The sequence below is a fragment of the Antennarius striatus genome, chromosome 13, assembly GCF_040054535.1.
Source record: "Antennarius striatus isolate MH-2024 chromosome 13, ASM4005453v1, whole genome shotgun sequence".
Classification (NCBI taxonomy): domain Eukaryota; kingdom Metazoa; phylum Chordata; class Actinopteri; order Lophiiformes; family Antennariidae; genus Antennarius; species Antennarius striatus.
The window spans coordinates 11,983,821-11,999,079 of record NC_090788.1 but is presented as its reverse complement, the minus strand read 5'-3'; the positions used below and the strand labels follow the sequence as shown (position 1 = coordinate 11,999,079).

Sequence of the window (15,259 nt, the reverse complement as noted above, 5' to 3'; positions counted from 1 at the left end):
ATACAATAGAGGCTGAGTCAGGCGGCGGCTGGTGAGCTCATAAGTTCTCAAGGATAACTTATGGCAGACACTATGGCAGGCATCATCAAGATCATAGTGAGTGAACATTCTGATGTGGAGCTCATCCTTCAAGGAGAGTCTAACCCAAACACTATAAAGATCACGTCCAACTAACATCCTCTCCAGAGGTTTGTTGCTGCATCTGTTGGAGAGTCCAGCACTGTATCCTCAGCAACTTTGTAAACTGCTGAACTTCTTCAGTAAACCTTTTTGGAATACCATTTGTCTCATCATTGAAGATACACCTCTCAACTGAGCTAAAGAACGGAAGAGGGTTTTGTTTGGAGCAAAACCCTAACACATTACCTCACTCAGTTTATGTCTGGGTGTCTTGTCTTTGAAGTAAATCAGCCTCTGTCTTAGGTTGTTGGAGGAATTAAAGTGTACGGGGCTGTTGTGTACATTAAAGATCTGTTTTAAATTATTTGATACCCCAGCCACATATAGGAAGATTATGTATTCCTGCATGCCTTCCATCTCTCTGTGGTCTGTTGTAGGTCTGTGGTCTGCTATGGGTCTGATACCCCAAAAGCACAGGTGGGGTATCCACATGATTGGAGCTAGGACCTATGAGTCTCTTGTTTTTCTTGTTGCATCCTACGAAGCAGTGATGTATTGTAATTGTCAGTGTTAGTGTGTTCGTCCGTCCGTCCACCAAATATCTTCACAACCGTTGCAGATAGAAAGATGAAACAAAAAACCCATTACTCGGGCGGCAAAGGGGATGAAAATGAGATGATAACATTGACCTTGAGAAACTAGTTCAAGGTCAAATTTCACCTTTTGTGCATTGTTTTGCACATATCTCAGGAACCGGATAAAATAGAAAGACGAAACTCAAGGTCAAATTTTCACTTTTATACCTTTTTAGGTACACAACCTGATGAGATATACAGTGCGCCCTCATTCTTTGCGGTTAATGTGTTCCAGGAACCACACGCGATTGAGGAATCCGCGCTAGAGATGCCGTCAGCCAATAGAATGTGCATACGGTATCACATGACCGCCTACTAAAAATCCGCGTTGAGGTGGAGTCGCAATCGTTGATGTGCAAATTTATGAGGGCGCACTGTAAACAAAAAACAAAAAGCAACATTTTCAGGAAGCCAGAGGCACAAAAATGTGTAGGTCAGAGTAAAATTTTGAATTCAGCGGCGTTGCAGTATTGTTGCATTCTCTGCATGCTTTTTTCCCCTCTGCAGTTGCAGGTACACTTTGGGCCCTGTGGTGTAGGTCTGATGATTCCTTATTTTGTAGAGGGTAGTGAAAATAGAACTGTAAATACTGGTCTGTGTGGGTGGGCTTCCTGTACACTTCTGCACTGAGTGTCCCGTTACCTTTCTCTTTTATCCAAGTCTAAGTTTTTAGCAAGATGATCAAGTACAAATTGTATTGGTATTGTATATTATCTTATGATTGAAAAATCACTGATCATATTTTAGTGTAATGTACATACGTAATTATTTCATAGTTTCAATAAGAAAATAAGAAATAAGAAATACAAACCACAAATATTTAGGTGCACAAATATTTCAGGTGGAAATGAAACCAGTGATTGTGATTGTGTTGGCTTGTACCTTTGCTTCCATCTCAGCATCCAGAATGCCTCCTTTTTGTTCTTGTAGTAGGGCATAGGCTCGCTGTAAGGCCTGATACTCCCTCGTTAGCTGACAAAATCGCAGCTCCGACTCCTCATTGGACAGCCCCTTGTTTCACACACGTGACGTAAAAGACAACGGCTCAGTTGGGCTTCAAACACTATTTTAATGAAACTGAATGGATCGTAGTTCTCACCACTTCCAGGTCTTCAGGAGTAGCTGGCGTTCTGTCCATCCGGAATGAAGCCATGGAGGATGTCTCCGAGTCCATAGACTCTTCATCATAACCAAAGAAGGTGTCAACTACAATGTGCCTCTGCAAAGAAAAAAGCTGATTAAAGATCTAAAAAAAATCTCTGGTGAAAAACGTCCAGTTAAATAACAAGCTTGATCCTTGGAAGGTTTTTCGTTTCCCGTGACATTGCAATTTTTTCATTTCCCGTCACAGTGCAATGTGACGGGTGAACTTAAAGTGTCAATTTTGAGATGACTGAAGGTCAGAATTTGAGGTGAAGCTCAATTTTTAGTTTTTAGTAAATGGCCATGACAGTCAAGTCAAGCCTTTAAATAAGCTGACGGTTATTTGGTTTAAGTGTTGTAGTCTTTTCATCATTACTACCTTTACTGGCCTCGAACTTCTTTTATGTCTTTTCTTTCTTAGAAGCTTTTCTCGGTCCTGGGAAAGACAAAAGATAAGAAGGCATTGTAAGAAAAATGATTACTGTATTCTATTTCCAAATTTAATTCAAGGATTGTCATTTGCACTCAGGTCATAACTTAACTATACAAATTTTCCCCACTTATAATAACTTCAATCATTTTAATCTGTTCCAGCCTCATAAAAAGATGCAAAGTTTTTGGAAAAACAAGTTTTTATCAACCACTGAACATGCATACTCTTCCTGTGCATAATTAATGTTATATAAAAAGTTAGGTAAACAATGATAAAATATATAAAGCACACACGAGCTATGTCTGAACAATATTGTGCTCTCAACTGATGCTGTAGCCATGTGCCAACTAGCGGTGGTGACCTAAAGCAGAAATATGTATCTCACTCATATGATAAGGTACTACTGCATTTATAAAATAAGATGGATACAGTCTGAAAATGAATGACAATTTTGTGAAAAATATTAATTTGCACCCTCACTAAACACATCCACATAAAACATACTCTTGTTAGTTCATCAATTATGCTTTGTTGTTCCAAAACTTGAAGCTTGAGAAAGGCTATTTCCTGGTCATCGTTGGCTTGGTCCAGGTCATTCAGAGACTTTAGCTTCTTCAGAGGGGGATGGGAGCTGATCTTTTCCTTCTGTAGACATGCGACACAAAGGGAGAACTCTTTCAGAGATCACATCCACCCGTCATTGACCTGGGCCTTTTACTTAAATATGTAAATATGAAAACAAAGCCGAACTTTGTGCCTACCATTTCAAGATTTTCCTTGGATATGCTCTTGAGTTTATCCTCCATCCTCTGGATAGTCTGTGTCAAATCATCATTCCTCTTACTCAGCAGTTTGTTCTTGTCCAACAGGGGCTTGCACTGCTTCTCTGACTCACGAACTCGCTTCAGCTAGTGCAGAGAAATAGACACAAGGGTATATGCAACTGAGACTGACAAGAGGAGGGAGGAAAGGAAGGAATAAACTGGAGATCTGAAGGAAAGAAACAGTGAAGAGATAATGGAAGAAGCATAGTTTGTAGCTAAATCCTTTGATCATACCAGTTCATTCCTTTCGTCAACCAGCAGTGTGTTGCGGTCTTCCAATTTACGTATAGTGGAGTTGAGTTCTGCAATACGCCGCTGGTTTCTCCTCAAGTCCTGAAACAAGCACACAAAAAAAGTCTTTTCATATATAAGTAATTGTATGGAAAATCCTTCATAAACATATGTTTATGAAGGATTTCATAAACAAATGTCTTTATGACATCCTTCACGGTCAGTGGTGTTTGTAGCGTCAATATTTTGAGATTTATTTTGCGGATGTCTCCATTTGGTTGGTTAAAGAATACATTTAAAGAAAGAATTTAGTTTAAATATTTGTATCTGGGCACTCCTGAAGGCTGACTTGACTAAATACAGGTCAATATTTTTTTCTCTGCAGTATCTTTAATATATTCTCATCAGTTTGGCACTGGAAAAGTAGGACCCTTTCCTGTAAAAGTAAATGTCTTGTAAGAGATCTTGACAAATGGCATTAAAGCTATATATTACTCTGAATGGGCTGAAGCAGAGAAAAAAGCAAAAGGCACTCACTATCTTTCACCAGAACAGGTCAATATTAATATTTGATATGAATACAATGAGTGTGAAAAGTCACTTTGGTTTTCCTATACTCACTGGACTACCACAGTGTTCAGCTCCATCCCCAGCTCTGCCCGGAATCTCTCGTTTCGGACTACCCAAACCACATTCAGCCTCTTTGACAAGGAAGAGTTGTTCGTCCAGGGCATCCTTCTGGAGCTGCAGCTTCTGTAAGAAACCCGTCACCGACTCCAATTCCTTCTCCAAAGCAAAGATGGTGCGATCTTTGGATTTGATTTCATCCACCTAGAATGACATTGAAATTGTGTACTAAAGAAATAGCTGGACTTCTTTTGTAGAGTTTGTAGTATCTTGATTTTTTATTTTCTATTACCACGTTGCTGTTGTCATCACAAAATACGTTTTTTGTTGAAATTTAAATTGCTCAAACATTAATGACTTCAAAATTAATCACTATCATGTTCTTCTGTAACAGTTGTATTTAATGAGGATGAGATTTCTTTTTCAAATTGTATGAAGGAGCTCATATTTTCACCTGTGTTATTATTGTGTTACACAGAATCTGCAAAGCAACACCTTGAACTTTAACAGGATGTTGCAACGTGAGCTGTAGACCAAATATACCATATATGATAATATCAATATTAGTGTCAGTGAGGTTTTAAATGTTGAGTATTAGCGACTTTGCACACCAGTCTCCGGATGTCCCTCTCACAGTCCCATTTGATCTTGGAAATCTGCTCCTGGTGTTGCTGGTGCTCCACCCGCAGGTCACCGGCCTTCATCTTGTCAGCTTGGATCATGTTGCTCAAAGCTTCATCAGTCTGCTTCTTAGAAGACTTCAGCTCAGCTATCTCCTGCAAAAGCTTCACACGTTCCTGGTCAAAGAAGCGACGTGCATCTTCCTTGGCTTCCAGGGTCAGTGCAGTGCGAACCTGAAAGAGCAGGGCAAATTTCCACAGAAATACTCATTTGGGTTTTGATTCTTTATCTGGAAAAAGAAAACATGAGTAATGAGTATATTTTTCTATTGCTCCCTATCCTTTCTCAGAAGTTGTTTTATTTTGAATTAATTGCATGTTCCTCTTATTCACATCTAAATAATCAAGCCCGCTTGAAGCTGTAAACTCACCTTCTCTCCACTGCCATCCCGCATGGTGCTCAGTGCAGCTTTGAGCCTCTGGTTCTCTTGATCTTTGATTTTTGCATGGCGGGCAAGCTCCTGCTCATGCTGCCGCGTCAGGTTTTCCCTGAGAGCCTGAAGCTCCTTTTGTTTTTCCTCATGCCACTTGGCCCTCTGCTCTGTTAACATCGCAGTGTGGCGGTGCTGCTCCTGCTCCTTCACACGCTTCACCTCCTGCACTTTGTCACGCTCCAGTTTGCTCACCTTTGAGAGAAGCAATGAAGGAAAAACAGACAAGAAGTCAGTTACTTTACATCTGGTACAGCTAAAGTTCAACTTTATTGACCTTATAGGTTTCAGACATGAATTCCAACTGGTTCAAGAGTCTTATCTTCCATGATTTAATTGTAATTTGTTTAGTTTGACATTTAGCATTAACTGGACATACGGTATGTCATACAAGGATGACCTCACAAAAATTAGAAACATACTAGATGTGGTTTAATGTTACAAGGTGCACTTGCATCTTCTGGTTAAAGCAGAGCAACATCCAGTGGTCGCTGTAAGTATTCCATTGAAAGCTGATATCATTGCCTTTAAAAACATAATGAATCACTTACACAATGGTGGGATAAGAATCTGTATAGCTTGCATTGAGTGTGGCCTCCACAATTAAAAATATTAAGGGTTGTCAGGGAACATATCTGTCTTTTTATTTTGTACAGTACCTTGCATTTTTCCTGGTGGAGCTCTATCTGAATGTCAGTCAGCTTGGACCTGAGATCTTCATTTGCTGCCTGGAGGGCAGAGATGAGCGCTTCAGGCTTCTCACCCTTTGAACGCCCCTTTTTGGCCATTGAATAAATCACTAGAGATAGTCGTCTGATGCTTTCATTGAGACCTCAAAGAAACTTTCCAAAGTGCTCCAAAGGTTTCCCAGTACCTTTTCTTCCTCATTCTCCTATCAAAGAAAAGGGCTTGAGGGGATGAAAGAGTGACAAATTAAGACATGTTACCACTACAGATGCTGATGTTTAGCATGTATAATGTTCACAGTGTAGGCATTCTTAGTATAATGAACGCTGATCAGATACTTAGTATTTCTTTAAGGTATTTGACCATAAATAATAGTAATAATGGATTAGATTTTTGTAGCGCTCAAAGTCGCTTATTATTCATTCACTTCTCATTCATACAAGGTGATGGTAAGCTACGTATGTAGCAGCAGCTGCCCTGGGCAGACTGACGGAGGCGTGGCTGCCAATCCGGCCTCTCTGACCACCACTGGAACAATCACCTACATTCACACACCAGCGAGTGCCTCACTGGAGGCAAGGAGGGTAAAGTGTCTTGCCCAAGGACACAACACAAATGACTCGGCGGTCTGGAATCGAACGGTCGATCTTGAATCACTGGACGACCTGCTCTACCACTGAGCCACTGCCGCCCATACAACAATCACAGTTGGTTAATTTTGGGGTACATATACAACTTGAGGGCGGCACAGTGGCGCAGTGGGCAGCACTGTCGCCGCACAACAAGGAAAGTCGCGGGTTCAAGTCCTACTCTGTGTGGAGTTTGCATGTTCTCCCCATGTCTGCATAGGTTCTCTCTGGGTTCTCCGGCTTCCTCCCACCTCCAAAAACATGTGCTTCAGTTCAATTGGCTGGTCCCAAATTGCCCTTAGGAGTGAGTGTGTGTGTGTGCGTGGTTGTCTGTATTTGTTTGTGCACGGTGTCGTGCCCAGAGTGTCCCCCGCCTCACGCCCTATGCCAGCTGGGACAGGCTGCAGCTCCCCGTGACCTGATGCGGCGAATGAAGCAGAAGAGAATGGATGGATATACAACTTGATAGATATCACTTGAAAAAAAAACTTTCGTAATAATCTGGAAATAGGGACCTTGTTACTATTGTGAGGCTGGTCTTTTTCAGTACTTTTTTCAATGATGCATAATTTTACAAATGAAAATATTGAGAAAATTTTTGACAGATTTCCATGAAAGCAAGTGGAAAGAGAAAAAAAACTGCTGAAATTGTAATTGTAAATTTTTGCGTAGAATGAGATAAAGAGGTAGACGAATTATTTTTTGATTTATTTATTTATTTTGCTCTAAAGGGACCTTTGGGGAAGTCATTCTGATGGACCACATGCCTTGTTGGAATAGGATTAGGATGCAGTTAATTAAAATACTTTTCCAATATAAATACCCCTAAACCCGATCAAGCTTCATGAAAATGACCTTACCTTAATTAAATAAAGGTTTAAGTTCTTCTGTATCAGCCAAGATTTGAAGCTAAGACCTTCATGCAACAAGGTAGTGGTGTCTATGTGTATTCTGACACACATGTTGTGTTGATCCGGCTAAAACAAATCGTACAGTCAACCACAAATCTCACCATTACTAATACTGTATTAACCTGCAACCATCCATAACAGATTTGTGCTATTCCAAAGGGTTAGACTAGACACAAATTTAATATGAGCTCAAGTCAATCTGATTATGGTCGTATTCCATTTTTAGACGACTCTGGGAAGTTTTGTAGCTATTCAAACGAACACAATATAAACAGAGACAGGAAATATGGGTAATATTGGGCCATGCACATGACGTTGCCTCAATTGTTTACCCACTTTTAACCTTCATAGCTCATTTAAATGTATTACTTTTACTGGAAAACAGTGTCTTGTGAATTAAATTAGGTTAACTTCTTATTAACTTCTTCACTTCTTGTATTGTTGAGTTTTAACTAAAAGCAGAAATCCTTCCTTGTTATTTCTCCTCTCTTTTTCGAGGGGTCCCACAATTTAGCAAAACCGTTACATAATGAGATAAATAAATTGTATTAATTATTTAACAGTTTATATTGATTTCAGAAGAAAAAAAACAACAAAGTTCAATTAATAAAAAAAATATAATTTTAACATTGGGGTGGCTAAGAAGACCAGCTGAAATAGACAATACACAATAAATAAGCCCAGAAGTGATTGAATATTTGTTTACAGATGCAAGATGGAGACAGAAGTGCTTCCAAATCTAAGCTAGACGATTGTAGCCCTGACTTTAGAAAGCAGTTGTATTTGGTTGGCAGCACAGTGGGCGGCTGATGAGGGCTGTGACATGAGTCCTGACCAACCGGATGAGACTCCCGGCATCCCTGGACACCTGAGGTCTGGTCTACTCCTTGCCGTGAACCGCGACACTACCATTTTGTCCTGGAGCGCACGCTGCCGGACCGTGCAAGTTGTGAGAGAGAACTACGAGGATTCCACAGTCTAATAAAGAACAGCAGCATTGCGGCCATTCAATGGTGAGTGGAGAAGGTCCGCTGCTTCTCAGTACATATATATGTGCATATATGAGTTCATACAGATTAGACGGGAATTGAAAGTCGCACTAGCCGCGCTAATCGTGCTAGCTGTGGTAGTGAGGCTGGTTGTGGTAGCCATGCTAGGTGTGCTGGTCACATGAATCGCTGCTAATAATTGCCTTGTTAATAATCGCAACGTGAATACTATAGTTATTATCATTAATCCAAACAAGTGTGTTCCTGTTTAGGTTTGTTCAACCTTATGTTGTGTAATATTATTTATGTATGGCCAGTCTGCAGGGCAGGTTTTTCTGGTACAGGGTGAAATTGGGAGTGGGTTCAGGACCGGAGAAGCGCTTGTTGCTCTGTTGAAGAAGGACGCATCCATTGGATGGAGGTGATTCTTACAAAACCGAGTCGTTCACAAAATTACCGTATTTTCCGCACTATAAGGCACACCTAAAAGCCTAAAATTTTCTCATAAACCCGTAGTGCGCCTTTTAATCCGGTGCATCTTATATATGGATTAATATTCATATTAATATTGGTTAAAAACATGATCTCTGAAAAAAAACCGGCAGTCTGGCCGCCAGTCATGCCGCACTCCACCACCAGAGGAGCACCCTCACAAGGCACTCAGGCCTACGCCCCCTAACAACAGTAGTCAAGGGGCATTACCGAAGTCCCGGCTCTGACTGAGCTGCTCATAGACGGTAGAGCAGACTGTAGGAGCACCGGTGATTACCTAGCAAAACGTAAGGAACTTTCAACAATTCTGTTAATAAAGTTTGACTGACTGACAGATCTCAGTATTTCCTAACTATTTGGCGTCGTAAATAACCCACTTTAAACTTAATTGGTCTTAAAAATGCCATTGTGCTATCATCTGGAATCTAGTGACGGTCCTTTCTATTAGTCTGTGGAAACACACGGAGAAACTGACATAAAGGTGAATGAAAGACCCTCAAACCTGAACTTCCAGTCTTTTCTGAAATTTCAAGAGCAGTCACTGCTAGACAAAGGTGCAAATGGGTATGCTACAATTGATTTACAAATGTAGTTGATAGCTCTGGGCGGGCGGCGGAGGGGCATATTCAGGCTTGTGTATTCTGTCTGCAGCGACATGTGGTGAGATTCACGGCGATGAGATACCGATGTTAAAGTCAGTTCTAGGAGTAAAACAGCGTCATATTTGCCAGTAAATTAGCAGCCTGACATTAAAAACTAGTTAAAAAATTGTTTAGGACACACAGCAAATAGCTGCAACTCACCTCTGACTGGACTACCGATCGATTGAACAATATTTAATTAATAAACGAAGACGAACGTCGGAGCTTAAATATCTGCTTCGAACTTCAGATCAGGAAATAATCCGCTCTGTTCAAACTGACTGCACTTGTAATGAATTTAACCAGTTTTTAATGTCAGGTTTTTTAATATGCGTGTTGACTTCTTTCTAAGATGGCAAAGTTATTTAGTGATCCGGTTTGCTTGATGAGGCTCAGAATGGTTTATTGACATAACAATAGGGGCCATTCAAAGGTAGTCAGGAAGTCATGAATGCAATCATGACTGCCTGAGCAGCGCGGCTCTATCTAGTGGACGGATTGCGCAACAACAGCCGCTGCAGTTTATCAAATAAATTTTATTTATTTTGTATTGTGTGCGCCTTATAATGCGGTGCGCCTTATATATGAAATAAATTATAAAACAAAAAAATTATTGAGGGTGCACCTTATAGTCCAGTGTGCCTTATAGTGCTGAAAATACTGTATGTTCTGTAATGCTACAAGTTACTGATTAAATGCCAGAAATCAACAATGTGTGTTCCCTGTGTAGTGCCTGCTCTGACCGGAGTTACCGCTGTGGATAAGGTGGTTCCAACACACAAACAGTCCCCCCAATTATATCTCTAATAGATGGTGATTACACGAAGGACTCATCCATGAAAATAAAGAAAAAAAAATAAAGGTAATACAGAAAGTAAGATATGATTCTCTCTGCAAAGACAGTGAAGGAAAGGACACGCAACATCACCAATCAGCAAATCAAGGACATTAATTCAACTCCAGTATACTCAATTAATCATGATGAGTCGTGTGATGTGTTCGATATTGAACAGACAACGCTGTTGTGCAGGTATGTAAACTCCGACGAGCCGCACGAAGAAATGATTGAATTAATAGCACCGCTTGTTTCGAACACATTACCTAAACATGCTCAATAAAAGTCCCCAGGAGCGGAAACACTTTTGTCATTGGAGCTCAAGCTGACTGAACGCACCAGGGATGTACAGCGAGGCTCTCTCACTTTCCCTCCCTGAAAGAATCCAGAGACATTCATCCCCATCACACACTGAACGGGTATTACTGTATTTAGGAGCGATCGTCGATTTGTGAGCTGCATTTGGGAATCAATTTGATAGTAGGCTAATATACACACTTAGAGCTTGTGTTGCCTTTTTTTGGTAGGCAGTCACGTGATACCATACATGCATGCTATTGGCTGACGGCATCCAGAAGTGTGCTCTGGTCCGTCAGTCTTGGACTTTTGTGAGACACAAAGGTGCTTCAAACAGTCGGTAAGAGTGTGGGAAAAGGTAACACAGATAGAAGGAAGTTTAATATCAGTATGGGGAGGGTTTATAGTAGTATGGGGAGGGTTTAATATCAGTATGGGTAGGGTTTATAAAATGTAGCCACAATAGGAAACAAGCCAGTGTCTTATTGTGCTGGTCCCAAGCCTGGATAAATACAGAGGGTTGCGTCAGGAAGGGCATCCAATGTAAAACTTTTGCCAAATCAAACATGCGAATCAAACCTATGACTTCCATACCAGATAGGTCAAGGCCCGGGTTAACAATGACCTCCATCGGTGCTGTTGACCTACAGGGTGCCGTTGGAAATTGGACTACTGTTGGTCGAAGGAGAGGAGGAAAGTCTGTTCATAGGAAGAGAGAGAAGAGGAACGCCAGAGTATAGGACTGAGAGTAGGGTCATTGACAGGAAAAGGTAGAGAGTTGGTTGACATGATGCAGAGAATGAAGGTAGACATACTGTGTGTCCAGGAGACCAGGTGGAAAGGTAGCAAGGCTAGAAGTTTAGGTGCAGGGTTCAAGTTGTTCTATCAGTGTAGATAGGAAAAGAAATGGAGTAGGAGTTATCTTGAAGGAGGAGTTTGTTAAGAATGTCCTGGAGGTAAAAAGAGTGTCAGATAGAGTGATGAGTCTGAAGCTAGAAAAAGAAAGTGTGATGTTCAATGTTGTTGGTGGGTATGCTCCACAGGTAGGATGTGAGCTGGAGGAGCAGGAGAAATTCTGGTTGAACTTTGACGAAGTGATGCAGAGCATATGTAGAAGTGAGAGATTTGTCATTGCTGCAGACTTCAGTGGTGTAGCAAACAGGTGATGAGGAGGTGATGGGCAGGTTTGGTATCCAGGAGAGGAATGCAGAAGCACAGATGGTGGTTAATTTTGCAAAAAGAATGGAAATGGCTCTGTCCATGCCTCTTCTCCAGAAGAGGCATGGACATAGGGTGACCTATAAGAGTGGAGGTGGGAGCACACAGGTAGACTACATCTTGCGTAGACGGTGTAATCTGAAGGACATCCCTGATTGCAAAGTGGTGGTAGGTGAGAGGGTAGCCAAACAGCATGGGATGGTGGTGTGTAGGTTGACTCTTGTGGTGAGGAAGATGAGGAGGGCAAAGGCAGAGCAGAGGAAGAAATGGTGGAAGTTGAAATGGGAAGAGTGATGCATGACTTTTAGGAAGGACTTAAGACACGCTCTGAGTGGTCAGGAGGTGCTTCCAGATGAATGGACAACAACAGCTAATGTGATCAGGGAGACAGGTAGGAGAGTACTTGGTGTGTCATCTGGAAGGAAAGTAGATAAGGAGACTTGGTGGTGGGATGAGGAGGTACAGGAGTGTATACAGAGAAAGAGGTTAGCTAAGAAGATGTGGGACACTGAGAGGATTGAGGAGAGTAGACAGGAGTACAGGGAGATACAGCGTACGGTGAAGCTAGAGGTATCAAAGGCCAAACAAGAGGCTTATGATGACTTGTATGCTAGGTTGGACAGTACGGAGGGAGAGACTGATCTACTGTATACAGGTTGGCAAGACATGGAGACAGAGAAGGGAAGGACGTGCAGCAGGTTAGGGTGATTAAGGACTTTCAGGATGGAAGTCTATTGACAGGTGCCAGTAGTGTGATGGGAAGATGGAAAGAGTACTTTAAAGAGCTCACGAACTTGGAAAATGAGAGAGACCAAAGACTAGAAGAGGTGACTGTTGCGGACCAGGAAGTAGCAAAGATTAGTCAGGATGAAGTGAGGAGGGCATTGAAGAGGATGAAGAGTGGAAAGGCAGTCGGTCCTGATGATATGTTTTATGTTTGAAAGTGTCTAGGAGAGGTGGCAGTAGAGTTTCTGACTGGGTTGTTCAACAGGATCTTAGATAGTGAGAAGATGCCTGAGGAATGGAGAAGTGTGCTGGTGCCCATTTTTAAGAACAAGGGAGATATGCAGAATTGTGGCAACTAAAGAGGACTAAGCTGATGACCCATACAATGAAGTTATGGGAAAGAGTAGTGGAAGCTAGACTAAGGGCAGAAGTGAGCATTTGTGAGCAGGAGTATGGTTTCATGGCAAAAAAAGAGTACTACAGATGCAGTTTTTGCATTGAGGATGTTGATAGAGAAGTACAGAGAAGGCCAAAAGGATCTCCATTGTGTTTTTGTAGATGTGGAGAAAGCTTATGACAGGGTGCCCAAAGAGCTAACTGTGGTATTGTATGAGGAAGTCTGGAGTGGCAGAGAAGTATGTTAGAGCGGTGCAGGACATGTATGAGGACTGTAAGACAGTGGTGAGGTGTGTTGTAGGTGTGACAGAGGAGTTCAAGGTGGAGTTAGGACTGCATCAGACATGAGCTCTGAGTCCTTTCTTGTTCGCTATGGTGATGGACAGGCTGACAGACGAGGTTAGACAGGAATCTCCGTGGACTATGATGTTTGCAGATGACATTGTGATGTGCAGTGAGAGGAGGGAACAGGTGGAGGAGAAGCTAGAGAGGTGGAGATTTGTCCTGGGAAGGAGAGGAATGAAGGTTAGCCACAGTAAGACAGAGTACATGTATGTGAATGAGAGGGACCCGAGTGGAAGAGTGAGGTTACAGGGAGAAGTGATCAAGAATGTAGAGGATTTTTTTGTTCAGGTCTGTACATAGGAATAGCATTTAGATAGATGGATGGATGGACGGACGGACGGACATATCCACTGGAGGAAATTGTACATATCCACTGCTCAGGCATTACGTAGCGAATAAATACTGGAAAAACACCATGAGAAAAAGAAATACTGACATCACAGGACATACCACAAGACATACACTATACTAACAGACACATGCAGCATTAACAGGACTTATATACTAAACTATAACTAAATTATAAACAGTTCATTCATTCATCTTCTAACCCGCTTAATCCGCAAACGCGGGTCGTGGGGGAGCCGGCGCCTATCCCGGCAGTCTGAGGCGTGAGGCGGGGGACACTCCGGGCACGACACCAGTGCACCGTGGAGCCACATAGAAACAAACAATCAGTCACACACACACTCACTCCTATGGTCAATTTGGGACCGGCCAATCAACCTGAAGCGCATGCTTTTGGAGGTGGGAGGAAGCCGGAGAACCTGGAGAAAACCCACGCAGACACGGGGAGAGCATGCGAACTCCGCACAGAGCTGGACTCGAACCTGGGTCCGCTGTGTTGTGAGGCGGCAGCGCTAACCACTGCGCCACCGTGCCACCCATTATAAAAAGTATAAAATTAAAATATAAACAGTATAAAATTAAATTAAAATATAAACAATATAAAATTAAATTAAATCTGGTCAACCACGTGCTGACCTCGCCACCTCACCCCGCTCCTCCTGACAGAGTCATTGTACCCCCTGGTGGCACGGGACACGAAGGAGGACCTCAGCCTCTCCGTGGAGGCGCTGTGTGACAGCAGTCTGCAGCTGAAGGTGCTTCTCTGCTGGGAGAAGGTGGTGTGCAGGGGGTGGCTGGTGTTGTTCATGATAGCCTTAACTTTAGACACGGTCCTGCTCTCCAGAAGCGTCTCCACAGAGTCCAGGCTCAGACCAACCACTGGATCTACTCTGCGGATTAGTCTGTTAAGACGATCCATATCTCTTTTCCTGGCCCCACCACCCCAACACACAATGTCGTATGACAGCACACTGGAAACTACGGACTGATAGAACATGAGAAGGAGCTTAGGACAGATGTTGAAGGAGGCCAGCCTCCTAAGGAAGTACATCCTGCTCTGCCCCTTCTTGTACATGCAGTTTGAGTTGAGTGACCAGTCCAGTCAGCTGTCTAGCTGCAGTCCCAGGTACTTATAGTTTTCTACCACCTCCACCTCACTTTCCTCGATGATCACTGGCTGTGGAGAAGGGGGTGCCCGCCGGAAATCCAGCACCATCTCCTTTGTCTTGGAGATGTTGCCATTGATCTGTATCTCACCCTTAGGTTTGTTCTCCAGGGTTGTTGTTCTGGTTTATTTCTCAGGTTTATTACATAGGAAATACTGTAAACATTATCAAGATCTTCTAACCTTTAGGGTTAGAAGAACATTTGGTGAACCCCTTCCACAGGATTTACCCCCCCCACACACACACACACACACACACTTTGTCCCTTTGTTCAACTGTAAAGTAGGTTCTCTCACAGGATACAATCAACACTTGCTAAATAACCCCAGTTTCATAGCCTTTGAAGATCTAGTTTATGGAGTTTATAATGTTTCTCACACTGTCCCTTCACCATTTGTTTCTAAGACTGTCCCTTCGCCATTTTCTTCTAAGGCCCCGTCCACACGATAACAGAT

General features: G+C 42.3%; 1 protein-coding gene across 2 annotated transcripts in view; it reads right to left on the bottom strand.

The window, feature by feature from the left end:
- jakmip2 (janus kinase and microtubule interacting protein 2) overlaps nucleotides 1-15,259 on the bottom strand; it is a 46,884-nt gene that overhangs the window by 21,015 nt on the left and 10,610 nt on the right. For both annotated transcript variants that reach the window (XM_068332123.1, XM_068332124.1), the window contains exons 2-11: nucleotides 5,784-6,032; nucleotides 5,065-5,319; nucleotides 4,625-4,867; nucleotides 4,008-4,217; nucleotides 3,390-3,488; nucleotides 3,093-3,239; nucleotides 2,836-2,976; nucleotides 2,278-2,334; nucleotides 1,855-1,974; nucleotides 1,638-1,766 (exon numbers count right to left, since the gene is read on the bottom strand). In XM_068332123.1, the coding sequence (XP_068188224.1) occupies nucleotides 1,638-1,766; nucleotides 1,855-1,974; nucleotides 2,278-2,334; nucleotides 2,836-2,976; nucleotides 3,093-3,239; nucleotides 3,390-3,488; nucleotides 4,008-4,217; nucleotides 4,625-4,867; nucleotides 5,065-5,319; nucleotides 5,784-5,912 (1,530 nt within the window). In that variant the 5' untranslated portion in view covers nucleotides 5,913-6,032. The remainder of the gene's footprint in view (nucleotides 1-1,637; nucleotides 1,767-1,854; nucleotides 1,975-2,277; nucleotides 2,335-2,835; nucleotides 2,977-3,092; nucleotides 3,240-3,389; nucleotides 3,489-4,007; nucleotides 4,218-4,624; nucleotides 4,868-5,064; nucleotides 5,320-5,783; nucleotides 6,033-15,259) is intronic.